The sequence below is a fragment of the Cyprinodon tularosa genome, unplaced genomic scaffold (genome assembly GCF_016077235.1).
Source record: "Cyprinodon tularosa strain WSP-4 unplaced genomic scaffold, ASM1607723v1 ctg495, whole genome shotgun sequence".
Lineage (NCBI taxonomy): Eukaryota > Metazoa > Chordata > Actinopteri > Cyprinodontiformes > Cyprinodontidae > Cyprinodon > Cyprinodon tularosa.
In genome coordinates, this window is record NW_024039224.1 from 559,353 (window position 1) to 578,865 (window position 19,513).

Consider the following 19,513-nt stretch of genomic DNA (forward strand, 5'->3'; position numbering starts at 1 on the left):
TATTTTTATTTAGGGTCTACAGGTAAACCAACAAGGTTTCCCACCTTGAATCTGTGCATCAGCCTGGTTTGTGCTGTCCTGGTAGTACTCCTCACACAGGGCAGATAACGCTGTTACTACAGGAACCTGCAGATCAAACGAAAGAAAGCTTCAAGATGTCAAGATGGGGTTTTAGCTCTTTGGAAGGATCTAAAATACTGTACTAGATGCATATTGTATAAACATGTACACTTTTCAATCATTTAGAAAAATCAGCTCATTTAGGGTTTTACACAGTAAACAAAATTAGGTTAATTTGCAGGTATTTATATCTGAGTAGGGGTTTAAATATGAAACATCCAGAAAAATAACAAATCAGGCATTAATCTTTGCATATATATGTGTATGTTACTCAAACCTGACTTACAATGATTTCCCCCTTTGTTTCTCTTGAAAAGAGGTGAAGATTTTTTATGGTATCATCGATTATCCCTTGCCATCCAGCTAAACAAAAGAAATGCTTAGCTTAGAATAAAAATTATTATAATCCAAATAAATCTGATTTTCTGTACACTTACCGATTATAGGGTCTTTCTTGAAAGGCATTTTAGACAGGGACAGCTTTTCTATAAGAGTGCAGACTGTAATAATAAAAGAAAAGTCTCAGGTTGATTACTGTTTTTTGTAACGTCTTTAGATCCATTGACTGAATTTTTATATACGTCTTAAACCTACTTGCTGGTCTCATCAGCCCTCCACCGAAGCCCCTGTGAAAAATACAATTATATTACATAAAAATGTGTATTATTGTAACACTGTATGAAGTTTGATCCAATAACGTCCACCTACCTGTATTGTTTTTTTTCATCAAGCTGAAAGTGTCAGAAAACTTATGTCAGAAACAGACAGCTTGACCCAACTTTAACGTAAAGTGCTAGGAACTTTTTTTTAATTTTATTTACCACATTGTGAATATTCTTCAGTGCATCCACGCATTCTGGAGAAATAAGATCCACGACAGCTCTATAAAATAAAATAAAGTCACTCATTTTATTCTGCTTTCAAATTAGTTTAATGATGCCAGGGTGGTTGTTAAGGTTGACAACATGTTTCCTAATATACTCAAGTCTACCTGTTGGTCTGAAGAGCCACCTTGTACAGAGCATGTGTGATTTCTCCACATGCCAGGATGGCGCCGTGGCGACCGTGCAGATCGACACCCACCGCTCTGGTCAGCAGCTGAGGCAAAACTGAGAAAATAATACGAAAGAGAGCACCATCTTTACTCACAACCCCTAATGGGAAAGTTTCAGGTAAACAAAGGTAATTCTTGCAGCCAATTTAACCGATAGCTCAACATTAACCCGTAAGGCGACAATGCTTACCTGTTGTTGCCATATAATCGGGTGCTTGAGACGTCAGGTTGTGGAGTGCTTTTGAGGTAAGCTCTCGGATCGCACTGCAAAGCAAACCGAACATTTTTCCTAAAGATATTAAAATCTTCACCCCATAGACATTGCTTTAACGGAAAATGGTGGAAGCACTGACCTGTCCCAGTGGTTGATTTTCCTGGATACCAAATGGTCGATCATGGATTTGGTGTATTCTGGAAAACCAGCTATATAGACACTTTGAAAACAAAAAGAAAAACGTCTTCAGATATAAAAACAATTCAATTAAATGTGATATGCTTGCATAATTGCTTAAAAAGGGAAAAAAAATCATTTCCTTTAATATATGCCTACATATTCAATCATAGCCTTAGGCTACTTCCCTTTCTCTACACTCACAGTGGTAATGTTTGCTCAGTTTTGTTCTCGATCAGTTCAAATAGAATAAAACATAAATCTCAGACACATTTCACAGATTTTGATATAATCCAATAACTTACAGCTAATAAAAACCCAAAATTCAGACTCTGAGAGGACCAATACACAAATGTTTTTTGGTGCAAATGCAGAAATGTTAAGGCTCACATATTCATGAAAAATATTAATGACATCACTGTTGTCCGGCTGACAAAGACTGGCTTTTTCCAACAGAAGAATAAACCAAAAATAGTTGTTTTTTTTAAGAGTGTTGCATCCCAAAATATTGGTAGAAAATTGAGTGGAACGAAAAGCATGTTGTGGAAAAATGTGCAGGAGTTCAAACAGTCTTGGGAGGATTGTGTTGCTAAACTCCTGAAGTTATCTGGAAAGGATTCACAGGGCGTGGGATGCTGTGTCAGTCGAATTGGAAGAGACAAGGCACCGGTATCGAGGACATGAGCTACTACTGTTGCATTCCTTATCTTAAACAAATCCTGAACCAGAGGCGATATATGGAGTCCCTTCACAGAGCTCAAGAGAAAAATTATTTGTTTGTTTGCATTTCCTTGGAAATAAAGATACAAGAATGTGGACGAAGGTTAGAGAGGCAAAGGATCCATTTTGTGTAATCTAAAATGTGAAGCTTCTACAGTCGGTGATGGTGAATCTATAGGGCATTGTTAAAAGCAGGATGAGAGACACCAGACCAAACAATTCAGATGATGAGCCTCTTCACAAAGTCAGCTGATCAGCAGGTTGATCCACTGATGCACTTGCAAAAAGAGGCCTGATCGAGTACTGAATGCACTGCACAGAAAATTGCCATAATTTTTAGCAGGTAGACATTTTGGATTTTGTACCTTGAATTATGTTTAATATTCTAATTTGTTGAGAAACTGCAGTTTAGGTTTTCACAAGCTTTATGCTGTAATTATCAAAACTGACAGAAATAAACACTTGAAATGTTTAAATCTGTGTCTAATGAAAGTATTGTAGTCGAATAGTCATTTTAATTAAACTTTTAAAATAATATTCAAATTTATTGTGACTCCAAAGCACTGTACACTACATTCAGTCATTGGCCCATTCATGCTGCCCTGAGGACAACAAACAGAAGCAGGGTTTCTGTACACAGGTGCCTCTGGGCCCTCTGACCAATATCAGTAGGCAATGCAATAAACATTTGAGAAAGCAATGTACATTTGAATTTGTGCAGAAAAAACAAAATACAAAGATTTTTTATAATCTTCTTACCTAATGTTCAGATAGCAGTTGGTAATATTACCGACTGCAAAGTAATCTGCTTCTGTCAAGATGTCAATACCATGAGGGAAGGTGCCCTAATTGAAAAAAAAACAACAAAAAAACAGAAAAAGATTCAGTACATTTCTTTAAAAATGGTCTGCAGTGAAACTACAGCTACATTTCAGATGGAAACATTAGTGACACTGTTCCCAATTCAAGTAATAACAAATCTAAGGAGTTCTCGCTTAAGGACAACTGGCACAGTGTGTATCTGAAGGTGCCCTGTAGCTACACTAGGAGGCCATTTCTTTGGGAGGATTGGTGTAATGAGGCACGTTTGAGCATGAGCAGGATATCAACTAACAAATAAGCATCAAATGAGGCAAATAACGCCATGTTAGTTTCAAAGCTTTAGTCACAAACCTGTCTGCCGACATTCTCCTGGAAGGCGGCCTAGGATCGAAAGAGACACAAAATAGAGTTTTCTCATTTAAGACATTTGGAAAAAGTAATCTGATCAAGTTTACTGGAGACAACTTACAGAGGCAGCTCTGCGGCAGTTGACATTTCGATCAAAAACAGCAGTGATCAGCATGGCGCTGTGGAGAAATGGTGATAACGTAACCATGAGTTATTTACATATATACATGCCACATACAAGTTTCGGGAAAAAATTTGATCAATTTATTTTCCTTGCATGCACAAACAACCAGAGCCCAGGTTTACAAACCACTTCAGTTTGCTCCTACCCTGAGGGCTTAAAAAAAACAAAACAGCTCTGCACATCCGGTAAACTGAGGGTTAGTGAGAAGAATACACTGGAAATTCTAACATGCAACATGTTTATTCAGGCAAGCTGCAACTTTGCAGAAAACCAACTGCTTGTATGTGCCCCCCAGTCACTAAGTGCCATTTATTTATTTATTTATTACAAAAGCTCATTTTCAGGACGTGTCATCAAGCTGTGATGAACAGAGCAGGAACCAGCTTGTCCCAGCATTACTGCCAAACGGCGACCGAAACCTACAGAGGCAGGCGAAACCTGGCAGACTTGTGGCCCAGGGAAAGGGAGGGAGTTGCTCCGATTGCCGCTGATGATTTGCAGAGGGGTTAACTCTGACAGTGCAGAGCTGGTCTGCACAGTCAGAGGCCGCAGGTCCGTACTTGCAAGGCAAGGCGGCATGACATAAACCGTTACTCTTAACAAAGACTAAGTGCACCGCACTGAGTGATAATCTATACCTCAAATCTGGTTAGAGATTAGACCTGTAAATCTTAAGATACATTTTTCTTTTTTACATTTCTATGGAGATTTAGGGGTTTCTAAATCTAGAAAAGATTCCTGAAAAACAAACCGTATTCAAGGGTAAAACTGCAGTATATGTTTTTTAAACCCCCTGCTCAAAGATCTAAGCTAATAAATCCGGCTTAAATGTGAACAATAGTAATACAGCCTTATAGCACCAGTGACAATTTATATTTGTTCAATTAAAATATTAATATATTTTACTTTTATTTTCTTGAAAAGTGAAAATTATTTGATCAGGTCATTATAACTATATATAAGACGTTTCCAGCACAATTATATAATAATTCCACATGTTTGTGCCCTTTAAAAGCTGACCATCCCAAAAGGGACTGCATTAACTGTTGCAATAAAAGCAGTTCTTCTACCCTCCAGCTTTATTTAATATGCATTAAGAACAAACAATGAAATGGAGTCAGGCAGCGGTATCAACTCTCAAAGAAAAACTGGTTTGAGGCGGTAACTTAGAGCTTACAGGCAAACTGTGTAGCTTCTATGCAAATGACAGGGTCTTTCACAATAAAAAAACACCTTTATTTTAGGGTGGTGGTGACGGGGGTCTTTTCTAATGCAGTATAGGAATTGAAAAAAATCTAACATTAACAGGATGTAAAGTATTTTTATTAGAATGTTAACATTTAGCTGTTCCTATACCCAGTTGCACACAGCTTGGTTAGGATTAATGAACATCCTGTGAAAAATTTGTTTAAAGGAAAAATAGGAAAAGAAAAACAACAAATCTGAATAAATATGTAGATATGCAACTTAAAGCAAGCAGCCTTTGGATTTTCATTTAAGACTTTTAAAATGATACTAGTGTCCAACTCAGACACTAAAGCAGCACTCTTCTTGAAAGCAAAGGTGTGTCAGCAGCTTTATGGATAGGCTTTAAGCCAAAACACACCGAATCCGATTTTGTCCGTCCAACAGAAAACCGTGTCTGACGAGGTTGTGGCGTTTAGTGCTCATTGAAAGTCAATGGGGATGATCACACCCCACACGTTTTTACACAAGAGGGCTTGTTTAGGTCTGATTAAGATATAACCCAGGGCTGTTTCAGTCGGACACAACAATTCGGCAGCATTTTCATGGGTCTGACAGGAAGAGACGGGGTTACAAAGTAAAACTCCTCTGCTTTCGAGGGAACATAAAATATGTTAATCGCAAAGGGAAAGAGTTAGTTTTGGAGTGGCACAGAGCATATATAACGAGCGGGACAGACTTGTGCAAAAGCAATAAATGAAACATTAAAAAAAAAAAAAAACAGAAAACTACTCATAAAAGGAGTTCAGAAGGACAGAAAGTGATCCTCTTTGAGCCTTGCGAAAACGAGGGATAGAAAGTGCAGTTATATAATCTCATCAAAAGAAATTATAACTTCGGGAGGAGAAAAAATAACAAAATAGTAAAATATCGATCCTCTTCAAGCCTCACAAAAAAAACTTAAAAAAAAATAACGAGGGGCAGACAAAGCAGGTTAGCGAGGCGTATCTCTCTTACCTATTTAATGAATAAAAGTAAGAAAAACTTCTATTAACTTCACAGATCTCTCTCTGAGAATCACCTCTCTCTGCCAGCATATAACCGTCCCACTGTGTTTGTTGTTGTGTATTTCTTTTCTTTGGATGAAAATTTCATGATGTTTTTAATATATGCATATGAACATATCTCATAAAGTGGTACTTTGCTTTATCGCATGCATGATTTTTTAATAACTTTTCATTATCTGTTTAAGTCAAATGTGAGAAATTGTTTTAATGTGTGTATATCACAAAGACAGAAGCGGAAAAAAAATCTGCATAGAACTGCTTTGAGGAAAATCCTGCCTAGTCGGAGCCTCTCTTTATGTGACATGGGGGAAAAAAAAACCTCTTTGGAGATTAAAAAGTCATACGCAACCAGCATGTTCTGCCTTTAGTATTTGAAGCAACTCTTCATAGATAAAAAGTGAATAACTGACAAGATTATCTATTTTTGTTGCAGATCATAAGACATTATGACTTTTTCATAGTCCTGCATGGTAATTCTTTGAATATGATAAAAGGATGTTAATGCATTATCTTTAGATTACATTCAGAATTAATATTATTCATATTAATATACACTATATTGCCAAAAGTATTTGCTCACCCATCCAAATTATTGGAATCAGGTGTTCCAATCACTTCCATGGCCACAGGTGTATAAATTCAAGCACCTAGGCATGCAGACTGTTTTTACAAACATTTGTGAAAGAATGGGTTGCTCTCAGGAGCTCAGTGAATTCCAGCGTGGAACTGTGATAGGATGCCACCTGTGCAACAAATCCAGTCGTGAAATTTCCTCGCTCCTAAATATTCCACAGTCAACTGTCAGCTGTATTATAAGAAAATGGAAGTGTTTGGGAACGACAGCAACTCAGCCACGAAGTGGTAGGCCACGTAAACTGACGGAGCGGGGTCAGCGGATGCTGACGCGCATAGTGCGAAGAGGTCGCCAACTTTCTGCAGAGTCAATCACTACAGACCTCCAAACTTCATGTGGCCTTCAGATTAGCTCAAGAACAGTGCGCAGAGAGCTTCATGGAATGGGTTTCCATGGTCGAGCAGCTGCATCCAAGCCATACATCACCAAGTGCAATGCAAAGCGTCGGATGCGGTGGTGTAAAGCACGCCGCCACTGGACTCTAGAGCAGTGGAGACGCGTTCTCTGGAGTGACGAATCGCGCTTCTCCATCTGGCAATCTGATGGACGGGTCTGGGTTTGGCGGTTGCCAGGAGAACGGTACTTGTCTGACTGCATTGTGCCAAGTGTAAAGTTTGTTGGAGGGGGGATTATGGTGTGGGGTTGTTTTTCAGGAGCTGGGCTTGGCCCCTTAGTTCCAGTGAAAGGAACTCTGAATGCTTCAGCATCCCAAGACATTTTGGACAATTCCATGCTCCCAACTTTGTGGGAACAGTTTGGAGCTGGCCCCTTCCTCTTCCAACATGACTGTGCACCAGTGCACAAAGCAAGGTCCATAAAGACATGGATGACAGAGTCTGGTGTGGATGAACTTGACTGGCCTGCACAGAGTCCTGACCTCAACCCGATAGAACACCTTTGGGATGAATTAGAGCGGAGACTGAGAGCCAGGCCTTCTCGTCCAACATCAGTGTGCGACCTCACAAATGCGCTTCTGGAAGAATGGTCAAAAATTCCCATAAACACACTCCTAAACCTTGTGGACAGCCTTCCCAGAAGAGTTGAAGCTGTTTTAGCTGCAAAGGGTGGACCGACGTCATATTGAACCCTATGGATTAGGAACGGGATGTCACTTAAGCTCATATGTGAGTCAAGGCAGGTGAGCAAATACTTTTGGCAATATAGTGTATATATTTAGATAAATTATAGGTGGAAGGACAGTTTTTCAACAAATTAATGGACTTATTCTTAATTGCCATCGGGGATGATGGCTTATAGACATTATAAGGTATTTAAAGTGTATCTCTACATGAATTAGGGGGATTTAGTTATTAACACAAAACTTACTACAATAAACACTCAAAGATTAAACCTGTCCTGGTTTTAGTAAAGTCTTTCTAACCTATTTTCAGTTATTTTTTTTAGATTTTTTAAATGGTTTTCTCAGTTAGAAAGACATAATAATAGAAACTAAATGCTCACAACCCACACTGTTACAAGCTAAAGACAAAATAAAAATAGTTTCAGATCATTTTTATGTACTTTTGGTCTTGACTGGGTTACTAGTGACAGATGCATTTGAGTTAACAACAACAAAAACATGGGTGTTACCTTGCAATCTGGTTGACAAATGGCTGAAGTTCTTTAGGTTCATAAGCTCTGGAGAAGGACCAGCAGACATAGCAGGCAGCGTCACGCACGTTGGAACCGACACTGCATGCTCCTCTCTTCTCATCGTAGGTCAGTGACGTGATAATCAGTGGCACCACTGAAAAACAAAGTGGTGCACTTTATCCTGAGATAGAGGTCAGAGATTAAAAAGCTAAATGAAAACAAGCAATAGACATTAAAGTTTTTATTGTCTCATGTTCAAACCGCTGAGGACTCGAGGATTATTCAAGTTTCTTATGGGAGAACAAATGTATTTAACTGCTGTTGTTTTTTTCCAAAACAAAACTTCATATTTCTGCTTTTTTAAGATCATATTAAACGCAAACCGACACGTTCAAACTGTATAAAAGGAACCAGCAGCAGGTTCTGTCAGCTCGCTACTGACTTTCACGTTACAAACCGTATGTAAAGTCGTTGTTAAATAACGTCCATTTGACTTACTTTTCACAAAACACAGATATGGATCTAGAAAGATTCTGATCTCAAACTCAACATTTAAATCATTGCTTGAGGCCTGACTAATATCAGGTGCATCACTGTTGCCTGAGGGCCCTGCTGTTTGGGCTGAAGCACCACCCACTAGAGACAACACCTTACAAAGAACTCACCAAACGGCTAAGATCACACTCTTCATCACACTCATCCATTCTAGGCTCCAAGCTAATGAACCAAGTGCTTTACACCAGACACCGACGTTTACTGTGAGCTGTGGATCACCTCTCCGTCGGCTTCAAACATTGCAAGACTTTACCTGCTTCAGCCAGAAAAGGTAACTTTTGTCCAATTTATTTCTTGAGAGATGATATAAGTTATATTTTTAAACCATAAATGAGTTTGGTTATGTCTTCAGATTGTGTTAATTAGGCTTTATAGAGCACTGATATATGCAAGGTGCGCACCTGTTACCTACGGAGCATATCCAGCCTCTGTTCAGACTGCTGCTATCAAAGATACGGTGCTGATGTTTATATATAGAACTTTTGTATATATGTAAGATATTTATATAGAATGTTTAAAATTTCCAGATTGTGAAAATAAGCCCTTTACTTTAGGCATCTTGGATGTAATCTGTTGTAGGAATAAATCATTATTTGACTGTATACATCAACACCAGAAATGTGTTAAAAACAGCATTTTCCACAGAATCTGTGTTCTTTAGAAAGGGAGTGTCCATGCATGCTTCTTTAGCCGAAACTTGAGTGACAACTTCTTGCGACAGCGCACGACAAGCAGGTTTCTCAAAGCACACCCAGCAGCCCTAAGTTAACATCTTTAGGTGATGTTTAATTCAAAACGAGAGAGCAGACAAATACAAACCATGTCTATAATTTTCGTCTACAATAAAATGATTTCAGTTAATACGTTAGAGTGCTCTGACAACAAGCAGGTCTCTGCAGTCATCCTTGGCAGAAAGCTTATGGAGTGATGAATGCATCCCGCAGGTGTAGTCATGGGAAGCAGGTTGGTAAGCAGGTCGAGTCGTAGTTCCCACGCTCACGGCACACTGTTTAGCTGTAAGAGAAAGCAAGTCTCTGCATGCCCTCCAGGTCTGCGAAACTTAAGAGAATGAAAGGTCTGTTTGGTGAAGAGGTGGACTTCTGACTTTATAGGAAGATGATAAAAGAGATATTAAAACGGACAGACTGAGCAGGCAGCGTTAGCAGAGACACGTGTAAGGGCGATGCCACTAAGCCAACTCCGATCCAAAACCGGGCTGGGATATGTCCAAAAATGACGGCATATTTTTGCATAAAGCAGACAGGTTTTCAATTTAAATATTTCTCGGCTTAGAATCCATTCCATTGTGCAGGAACAAATGTAGCCTGGGGACGTGGTGTTTTATGCACCGGGAGACTTTTCTAGCCACGCAACTTGAAAAACACCAGGTTAAAACTTTCAATGACAGTCGTCCTCTGAACCAGTCAAACAACTCTGAACGACCCATCATTGGAGCGACAGCTTAGAAGCGCTTCAGTGAGAAATACTTTTTAGGTTACATTCCAATTTTTAACATTTAGCTTTATTAAAAAAATAAGCCTCATCTAAATCTTAAGCATTGCTATTTTTTTTTTCTTTTAGGAAAACAAGTCGGGATGGAAACCGATCAAGAGCGCAAACCAAAAAGGCCTCACTACATTCCTCGGCCACCAGGAAAACCTTTTAAGTACCAATGCTTCCAGTGTCCTTTCACCTGCAACGAGAAGTCTCATCTCTTCAATCATATGAAATACAACTTATGTCAAAATTCAATCTCCTTGGTAACTCAAAAAAATGGACAGACACCCAGACAAATGAAGGCTGCGGCAAAGCCAGTCTCTGTCAAACCCAAGGATGGTACAAGTGTCCTTCCTGCAATCCAAAGCACAGGTCCTGAGAAACAAGCGGCGGAAGAGAAGAAAGACGACAGCACCGATGACACAGAAGAGTTAGATGTTGGGTGTGAGAGTCCTGTGACCAAGGACAACCACAGTATTTCAAAACCCAATAAATTTAATGAAAAAGAAATCAGGGTGAGTGACGAGTCAAAGGATCTGCCTCGCCCTTCTGCTTTCTCTCCTGTCACACCCAACCGAGACGGTGTTGAGGCCTTGGTGTCAACTGTTCAGCGGAGGGAGGATTCACCTGCTCCTAACATCCCCCACCAAAGCAGCCCATGGGCCAGAACCATTCCATTTAAATCTTTCACCCCCCTCATGGTTCCAGAATGCCCTCCCTATCTCATGCCAGAGCGACCCATTTATCCACCATACTACCTCTCAAGACACATTCCTGCAAATAACCAAATTGATCGGCCTTTACAGTCAGAGTTCATAGATCCCCAAAGATCTCTGGTGCAACCACCCATTGCCCCACCTCATGCCGCACCGTTCCCACCTTACCCTTACAGGTACTGCCACACCCTTCACCCAGCCCCACCTCTGCCTTACACCCTTTACAGACCCCATGAGCTTTCCATGCCAATCGCAGGACCCAGATATTTTCCATTGGATGGTTACAGTCAGAGCTTTGGCCATAAGGATTATGACTTTTACATGTATTCACATCCCAGTCAGAACAGCTCCCACAGCTCTGGCAGTGGGGAGGGCCAACACAGCCAAAGTGGAGAAAAGGAAACTAGTCTGAGCCCTAAACAGGGCTGTTCAGCTTTAGGGTCACCAGACAGACCCAATCAAGAAAACATCGTCTTGAGAGACTCTGAGTCTTCACATATGACCATTGGCGAGTCAGAGACAGCTCTCCAGCCTGGACACACATCTAAGGTTGTAGAGCCAATCATAAAAGATTCAAGGCATGAGGAGTCAGCAGAAACCTTGCTTCAGATGGGAGGTCACTACCTAGATGGAGGGTAAGACGAGTTTTAATATTTATTCCTTTTGCTTATGAAGCAAAGCTGTTCTAAGTGCACTAGTTTGTCTCTAATATTTTGATATGTCCTTTTCAGATCAAATGGAAGTGGCCAACATTCCTACTCGTCAGATAAAGACGAACAAGAGCAATCGGATAGCCTAGCACCTCTTAACCTGTCAAAAAGATACCAGGAGCACAAATCTGAACACAGGCTGATGGGTTTAGATGGAGGTAATGAGAGCAGCACAGAGGTCCCGCTGAACCTCAGCCTCCGACCTTCACGCAGCAGTCCTGCAAATAGCTCTGCTCCGAGCTCTTCACAGGACCTCCCACAGAGGGTGGATGAAGATCTGGAAGAAGAACCATGTGACCAAAGACAGACTGCAGCTCTGGCTCTCTGCCAGCTCGCTACTGCAAGCTCTGCAGCCTCCGCAGGTGATTTTCCATTCAAAGTTCAGCCCTCTGAAAACTCAACGGACTTCGAAACTCCTGACCCACAGAGTAACACCAAGCAGACTAAACAAGCTAAAGCAGCTGGGATGAAAAGACGAAACAGCAGCATCCAGAGTGAGAGCAAATGTCAAAAACTAACTAAGAAAGTAAAACCAACAGGCCGACAGCTGAGGAGGAGGACTCGCTGCTGACAACTCACCTGGGACATTGGTAGTGAGACTTTCATGTTGTAACACTTTAACACCAAGTGTTAAAGTGTTACAACAGATTAAAACTTAACAAGACAGACTGCTACAGCTTCTGGGAGAAAAACAATCAAAACATGTTTGATTTACAAAATTTCTGTTCCAGCTAAATGATTACAGTCACTAACTAGTTTGTTCAGTGTGGCAAAAAGGAGAGCTCATTATTTAAACCCTGCTATCTTTATACAAACTTTATAAAACACTGTAAAACTTTGTTTTCAATGTAAATACCAATAAAAACTGAATGCAAAAAATAAAGACAAGATCTGTTTGTCCTTTTATTGACACATGAATGAGTGCACATACCATCAGTCAACCTTGATGGGAGCAGCAGACCTCTCCTTCCAAGCTCTGCCAGGGCCAGACAGCCCCCATGCCAGGCATTATCCGTTTCCTTAAAACTAAAGATAATACACGTACATTAAACCTAAAAAGCAAACATTATGGTGGACTATGAGAATACACAAACACATCCCAGAATGTTTGACATTCATTAAAAGAAAGTAAGAAGCAATATGTAGTGTTACTTTACGTCTTTTAAGATGACCTTTAAAATCTGTTTAAAGACTACAGGGGAAAGATAGCCTCCTGGCTAACCCTGGTATATTGACAGGAATGTTATTAATATGCTTTGTCACTAAGAAATAAATTATAAAAAAGATTTTTTTTAAATGAATAAATAATGCGAAAGTAACTCGTAGACAGAGCCAAAGTGCCCAAAGCATAAACCAACCTGAAGCAGTCCAAAACTGATCCAACCACATCATCTGCCAGCTCCTTAGGAAGCCTTCCAGTCACCCTTCCAATGCTGGAAGGTTTAAAAAATATTTTACCATTCATGAACTTTTAATATAAAGAATACCTGAAACAGGTAAAAGCAAGGATTTTTCTTCTTTTTTTTTTTTAAACAAGCATTTAGATTTGCTGGGTGTTGTATGAAAACTGTTACCCTTTTGCTGCAGACCAGCGGACAACTGTTTCCTTATCTTTCAGGCCAACAAGCAGATGCTCTGGGGTGAAAAAAAAATGTTTGCAAAAGTTTCTTTAGCAGTAGAGTTGGACTAGAAGCTGAGTAAAAATGATAACTTACCAATGACAGTTTCCACCTCCTCGGGAATGTCGTAGTCCTCATCCTGTTCTTGCGTCTCTGTCTCAGGAGTAACAGCAGCAGTAGCAGCGTGAGACACAGTGAGGTTAGCAGCCAGGGAGCGACTGCCTCTCTGGTACCTGAAAATATGCACATCCATTTTAAAAAACTAAGGCTACTGGCAAAGGATGACAAAAAAAAGTCAAATGGAGCATGATGCGGTAAGAGTTATAATATCTGACCTCCAAGCAGCTACACGTGGCTTAAGGAATGTTAGGCCAAGTCTCTGGATTAGTTTGACATTGATCTTTCGCAGCTTGGCCTCGCTGCTGTCCGTTAGATGCTTTTCCTCCAGACAACGCAGAACTGTAGGAGCTGAGAAATTAAAGCAAATAAAGCAGAGACATGTGCCAGCGTCAGCTTTTCTTCAATATTTAAGTAACTGTACTACTCCACGGGGGAAATGAAACCTACCGTATTGTAAAAGGTCGTCTCGTTTCCCATGCTTAAAAAGTTTTGCCTATTGGTCATTAGAATAAAAAAAAAAAAAAAGATCAAATCAATAGTTATTTTAGAGATCAATAAAGTCATATAGACAGAGTGTAGCAACATTCAGGAAATCATTGATAGATTTGACTTATTTTATTCTTTTTTACCATCTTATAATTTCCATGAATCCGTGTCATTTAGAGTCTCTGCATTAGAGATTCATTAAAATGTAAACAGTTTCTAAAAAAACAGCACAATAAGTAAGTTTTAAAATTCTAAAGCATAACTTCAGATCTGTCCACAGTGCAGAGCAATGTTCCAATGAATAAAATGTTCCTTCTATATGGAAAAATCATCTGACTAAACACTGAAAATTTTCCTGAAAAAGCAGTAAGGTGTCTTATGCTAAAAAACAAACAAAAAAAACCTTAAATCTAATCCCCCTCATCGGCAGAGAAACCGTTTAGCCTAAAGCTGCAGATTAAACTCTCGTAAGTCAATTGAATCAACAGATCCCACACAGACAGCAGGTGCATCACACACCTGTTGCAACCACACCAACTATTGTGTAAAGCATACCAATCATGTCAGCTCTTGTAAATTACACTCCGCACACTGACTGAAAGTGAGCATGTACACTTCGTCCTCAAACACACACACACTGACACACACAAGGAGAGGCACGATAAATCTTAATGGAAGAGTTTACCAAAGACTGCAAGACACCATCCAGCACCATGATTCCCATCATTGAGAGGGGGTCAGTCTGGGATACGGTGGTGAGACTCCAGTCCAAAAAGCCCCCTAGACATTTCTGTTTCACATCAGGGCGTGTCATAAACCTGTGGGGTCGTGTAAAATCCAACAGAGCAAATATTAGAGGTTTTATGAGGACAAGCACAGGTAGACATAGCAAAGGCGTTCCAAGAACAACACTGCCTTCTAGTGGCAATGAAGAGGGACGTTTCAGGCACCATGGGTCAATTTGGGCTGTGCTTTACAGTAAACCGGGTTGGATAAAATGTAGTGGTGCTAAAACTCTTTTATTTAGGTTTTACTATGTAATCTAAGACACCTTTCTTGTAATTTCCACTGCAAATACAAAAAAGACAACAAAGAAAATAGAAAGTTGCACTTACTTTGAAACAAGAACTGATGCAGCATCTCTGGGGGAGTCGCTGACTTGAAGATAAGTCTGTAAAAAACAATGTTTTTATTTTAAGGAAAGTTGTTTTCTTTTAACTGACCTAATTTAATCTTTATATAGATCTGTATTTTATTTTATGACGGCATAAAAAAAAAAATGAGAAAAAAAAGCCCTGACAGATTAGCTCCTCCAAACAGCTGATGATGCTATTTATCCACTTAACCTCTATTAAAGTTAACATGTCCAAAGAAAGACACAAAAAAACAACCGTAACCGTAATGCAATAATATTGTCCTTTCAACATTTGGTAGGCTGTGCGCTTATGAGTAGCCTGACCAAATTACGGTGGCCCAGAGGGCACATGTGATTTCATCTTCGACCTCAGAGGTGCAACCAACAGAGCAGGTGACGGAGTTCTGAATAGCATTATGGCCAAGCGGCAAAGACAACACGATTTGAGGAACTTCATTTTTAAGAAGGCAAAAACTAACTCTTCAGGTAAGTCAATAGTCAGACGACATTACGTTTTATAATCTTACCATTGTGTCACCAAATATGTAGAAGTCCTGATGTCTGGACATAGCGATAGCATGGAAAACTATGTAAACTAGTTTGAAGGGCAAACATTTTCTGCCTTTAAAGTTTTCATGACACACTAGAATTAGTCTACAGTGTACAGGCATTGCTGAACATTCCAAATCTGCATTTTGGTTGTGAATCAAATATAAAATGAATCTGTAGACCGCTGATGTTTTGCTAGGTGGCAGCCAGAATCTAGAAGATGTTGGTGAGACAAGTGGAGCTGTGGCCAAGAGCAGAGGAGGAAACCCGGAGGAGAGAATAGAAGGTTTGAAAAATGTATTTTAATTAAGCATTTTAAGATGCGCGTTAAAATTATTATCTTGAAAGAACTGTCAAATGTGATGTAAATGTCTGGATAATGGTCATAAATTCATTGAATGTTGACATCTGATAGGAGGGTCCCTCGAGTGACTTGCAGAATGCCTGTTGTCCGATCAACGGTAAATAGCTTAGTTCAATAGACCTGTTAAAGGGACACTATGCAACATTTTTCAGTTAATTAATGTGTTCCATAACGTTATGGATGACTAAATGAGTCATTTCAGGTTGAACAAAGGTTTTCTCGGCCGCCCTGGTGGTCTGTGGGGGAAATACTGCACTTGCAATTGCAGGAGCACCGACCCGCACCCACAGGCTCAGAAGTCTCGTGAGAGTCAGTCTTGCTTTACGGCGAGAACTGCTACACGCCCCCAGTTAAAAGCATTCTCGTTGCTAGCACAGTGGCAATCTTTGTGCAGTTATGCTACGTTCACGCAGCAAAAGCAGCAAAATCGCGTCTGCTGCTTCCTTTTTGCTGCTTGTACCAGTTAGTTCTGACGCGCGGCTGAAGCAGCTTTGCTGCTCTGGCTGCAAAAGTGTGTCTGAGGCGCGTTGGGCGGAGCTTCACTATCCTTTCTCTGCCTTGCAGCTATATTTGCTGTGATCAGTGGGAATAAAGTAGTTTTAATATGTGTTTAAGTGAGAAAATACACCTGAAAACGTAATCAGTGCCGTCAGTTCATTCAGATTATTATCCTGCCTTCAATATTTTTTCTGTCTGAGCCGCTCAGACCCCCACATACCAGCGGTGCGCCGACAGAAGGAATCCCTTCATCAGCAGCGGTTCACCGCGGCAGCTGGTAGGTGTTTTTCATCTAAATAATCCAAACTGCATATTCTGCCGGCAGATTTCTGCATTTTAAGTTAATTTAGGCGTCAATAAACTGTTTAAGAGGAGTGATCATCAGCGCTGTGTCTCTCTCCCTGCGTTAAACGCACCCGACGCGCTGCTTCAGCTGCTCAGACGTGCTGCGCCTGGTGCTCAAAACGCGCCGCGGGACCTTTTGCTGCGCCTTGACGCGCGTCAACCATTGACTTTGCATGTAAACTCGCTGCATCTGTCGCGCCAGCTACGTCCAGTGTGAACGCAGCGTTAGTCATTCGCTGCTAAGCTCAAAACAACCGCGCCTGGCTTGACGGAGAAACCAGGAGAACAGCTGAGCATACAGTATTTACGACAGTGCACTTTTACTTTCGCCCTCTGGAGGGAGCCTCACTGGAAAATCAACACCGGTTGCATAGTGTACCTTTAAATAGTTTTAACTCCTTTATTGCCAGTATGTAGCCTAGCTAACTTTAAATTAGCCAATAGAAGCAATATGGATTTTCTAATAAAGAGTCTATTTTATAAAATAAATTCTTTAAATTAATATTTAAAAGGTGAGTAAAATTATTAGGTTTTATAAAGGCTTATTTCATGTTCAGGCTAATTTGAATGTATTTGAATTTGTAAGCAGTTTTTTTTTTTCAGACTTTGAAAATTATTTCAGCCGTTTCTATTTAATTAAATGAATTTGAATAAAAAAAATACCTGACTTGAAAGGATTCAGATGTTCATCTGAAATGTTTAGTGAGGTTTTGTTCCAAATCTTGATAGATTGGAAAATCTTTTGGCAATCAAAGTGAAATCAAAGAGGCCTACCATGAATGAAGCTGATCCCAGTGGGAAATTTGTCCTCTGCATTAGTTCTTAACTACGTAGGGGCAGTGATAGCAATGCCGGTCCATGGATTGACTGCAGTTCTACTGTAAGGTCCCTTGATCAAGGTCAATGACCGGCGTACCTGACATGTAACAACCATACCATGCATATTGCTTTATGTTAATAGACTATATTAATTAGGCTATGTATGCTTCCAAAAAACAAAAATTCCACCATCCCCCTTCATTTATTTTTACAGCTCGACTACTGTATATACTGTAGCATATAATCAAGTCTTCGGGCCAAGGGTTTGCATTCTCTCATGATTAGCGTACAATTTATATTTCCTGATTGTTTGCATTTAAATTCATTCTTGATTTTCTTTTATCTACAATGGGTCAAAAAACAAAAAATATATAACTTATCTAAATACACAGGTTTCTTAGTACAGACTAATCATAAAAAAAAAGTCCTTTAAGTTTTCTATAGGAATGATTTCGGGGCCATTACATTAATGAATTGGGGCCATAGTGTCTTGTGTCCTTTTGGGCAGGTCCCAAGCCTGAATAAATGCAGAAGGTTGTGTCTGGAAGGACAGCTGGTGTAAAATGTTTGCCGAGCCAGGGTGAACAACGACCGCCACTGGTGATGGGGACTACTAGGTAGTTCCCAAGGGAATTAGGTTAAGGTTGGTCAGAGGAAAACAACATGTTCATAGGAAGATAAAGAAGAGGAAAGAACGAGTCTAGAACTGAGAGCAAGAACTTTAAATGTTGGGACTATGACTGACTTTAGAGATGGCTGACATGATGCATGTGGACATCCTGTGTGTTCAGGAGACCAAGTGGAAAGAAATTAAACCTAGAAGCCTGGAAGCATTGTTCAAGCTGTTTTACATGGGGTAGATAGGAAGAAAAATGCTGTAAGAGTTATCCTAAAGGAAGAGTTTGTAAGGAATGTTCTGGAGGTTAACAACAGAGGGTCAGCTCATGTTTGATATTTTGCATATTAAGCCACAGAGGCAAGACTAAGATGGTTTGGACATGTAAAAAGGAGGGAGAGTGAATTTATAGGTAGAAGGTGGTTTAGACTGAAAATTGCCAGGCAGAAGGCCTACAGCTGCATGCCTGTCTTTAATGCGCCCCTTGCTGCTCCCTGTAGCTTTTTCATTAATGTATGAAAATGGAAAAAGATGGATTTTTTTGTTTTGTTTTAATATGGTGTGCAGGAGGTCAAACAAACATTCATTTTGTTTTCCAATGCTGTAAAAATTTGTATAATCAATATATTTAAACAATAAATGTAAACATTTCTGTCAAGGAAGATTTGTATCATAGCCTGCAACAAGTTTTAGCACGGCGCAGTGCCAGGTAGGTGGCTGATGTAAACAAACCGGCGGGTGTGTCTTTGGCCATGGATCCCAAAGGGGAAAAAAGGAAGATAGCTGATGAGAACACAGGATTCAATGAAGAATGGACCGAATAATTTGCTTTCATTATCAATGCGGAAGGATTGCCTGCATGTTTGCTTTGTTATGAGAAGTTGTCAAGTAATAAAAAGAAAGGCTTCCTAAATATGCAGCCGACCAGCAAGATGGAAGGGAGAGGAAAAAGTGCGACTGCAGTACTTCTGGATAAAATAGAGGAGCACAAAGATAGATTTAAGAAGTGGATTCCATCTCCAAACTCCACAAATGCTGCTAGTTTTGTTGCAAGCATGGAAGGTTTCAAAATTTTAAGTTAGGAGTTATCATAGTGATCGGTATCATCAGCGATATGTCTCTCTCTCTGCCAGCTCCCACATCAGCTTCTCTCATTGGTTGATGTGGCACGTCGAGCAGAAAAAGATACATTTTCTATCTAGAGCAGCAGTGCGTTTATGGCGTGTCGCACGCTTCAGATGCTTAAATGCTCCCAACGTGCCGCTTCAGCTGCTCAAAACGCACTGCGGGACATTTTGCTGCGCCTTGACGCGCATCAACCATTGACTTTTCATGTAAACTCACTGCTCCTGCTGTGTTTGGTGTG

General features: G+C 40.1%; 2 protein-coding genes across 2 annotated transcripts in view; one reads left to right on the plus strand and one right to left on the minus strand.

The window, feature by feature from the left end:
- tbcd (tubulin folding cofactor D) overlaps positions 1-19,513 on the minus strand; it is a 32,713-nt gene that overhangs the window by 11,305 nt on the left and 1,895 nt on the right. Inside the window, exons 6-26 of the mRNA XM_038302555.1 lie at positions 14,937-14,992; positions 14,507-14,639; positions 13,783-13,828; positions 13,551-13,683; positions 13,312-13,448; positions 13,171-13,231; positions 12,955-13,029; positions 12,528-12,622; positions 8,116-8,272; positions 3,577-3,634; positions 3,459-3,488; positions 3,045-3,130; positions 1,528-1,608; positions 1,365-1,438; positions 1,112-1,229; positions 942-1,002; positions 829-851; positions 715-746; positions 558-620; positions 407-483; positions 45-126 (exon numbers count right to left, since the gene is read on the minus strand). Of these exons, the coding sequence (XP_038158483.1) occupies positions 45-126; positions 407-483; positions 558-620; positions 715-746; positions 829-851; positions 942-1,002; positions 1,112-1,229; positions 1,365-1,438; positions 1,528-1,608; positions 3,045-3,130; positions 3,459-3,488; positions 3,577-3,634; positions 8,116-8,272; positions 12,528-12,622; positions 12,955-13,029; positions 13,171-13,231; positions 13,312-13,448; positions 13,551-13,683; positions 13,783-13,828; positions 14,507-14,639; positions 14,937-14,992 (1,678 nt within the window). The remainder of the gene's footprint in view (positions 1-44; positions 127-406; positions 484-557; positions 621-714; positions 747-828; positions 852-941; positions 1,003-1,111; positions 1,230-1,364; positions 1,439-1,527; positions 1,609-3,044; positions 3,131-3,458; positions 3,489-3,576; positions 3,635-8,115; positions 8,273-12,527; positions 12,623-12,954; positions 13,030-13,170; positions 13,232-13,311; positions 13,449-13,550; positions 13,684-13,782; positions 13,829-14,506; positions 14,640-14,936; positions 14,993-19,513) is intronic.
- Positions 8,781-12,479, plus strand: znf750 (zinc finger protein 750). Its single transcript, XM_038302557.1, has 3 exons — positions 8,781-8,944; positions 10,255-11,521; positions 11,618-12,479. Exons 2-3 carry the CDS (start codon positions 10,269-10,271, stop codon positions 12,165-12,167), a joined length of 1,803 nt encoding a protein of 600 aa, XP_038158485.1. The 5' UTR covers positions 8,781-8,944; positions 10,255-10,268; the 3' UTR covers positions 12,168-12,479.

Excerpts from the sequence above, each read along its gene's own strand:
- znf750 (XM_038302557.1), top strand. The coding sequence starts at position 10,269 with ATGGAAACCGATCAAGAGCGCAAACCAAAAAGGCCTCACTACATTCCT. Across the intron at positions 11,522-11,617 it reads GGTCACTACCTAGATGGAGG|ATCAAATGGAAGTGGCCAAC; the intron begins GTAAGACGAGTT and ends TGTCCTTTTCAG.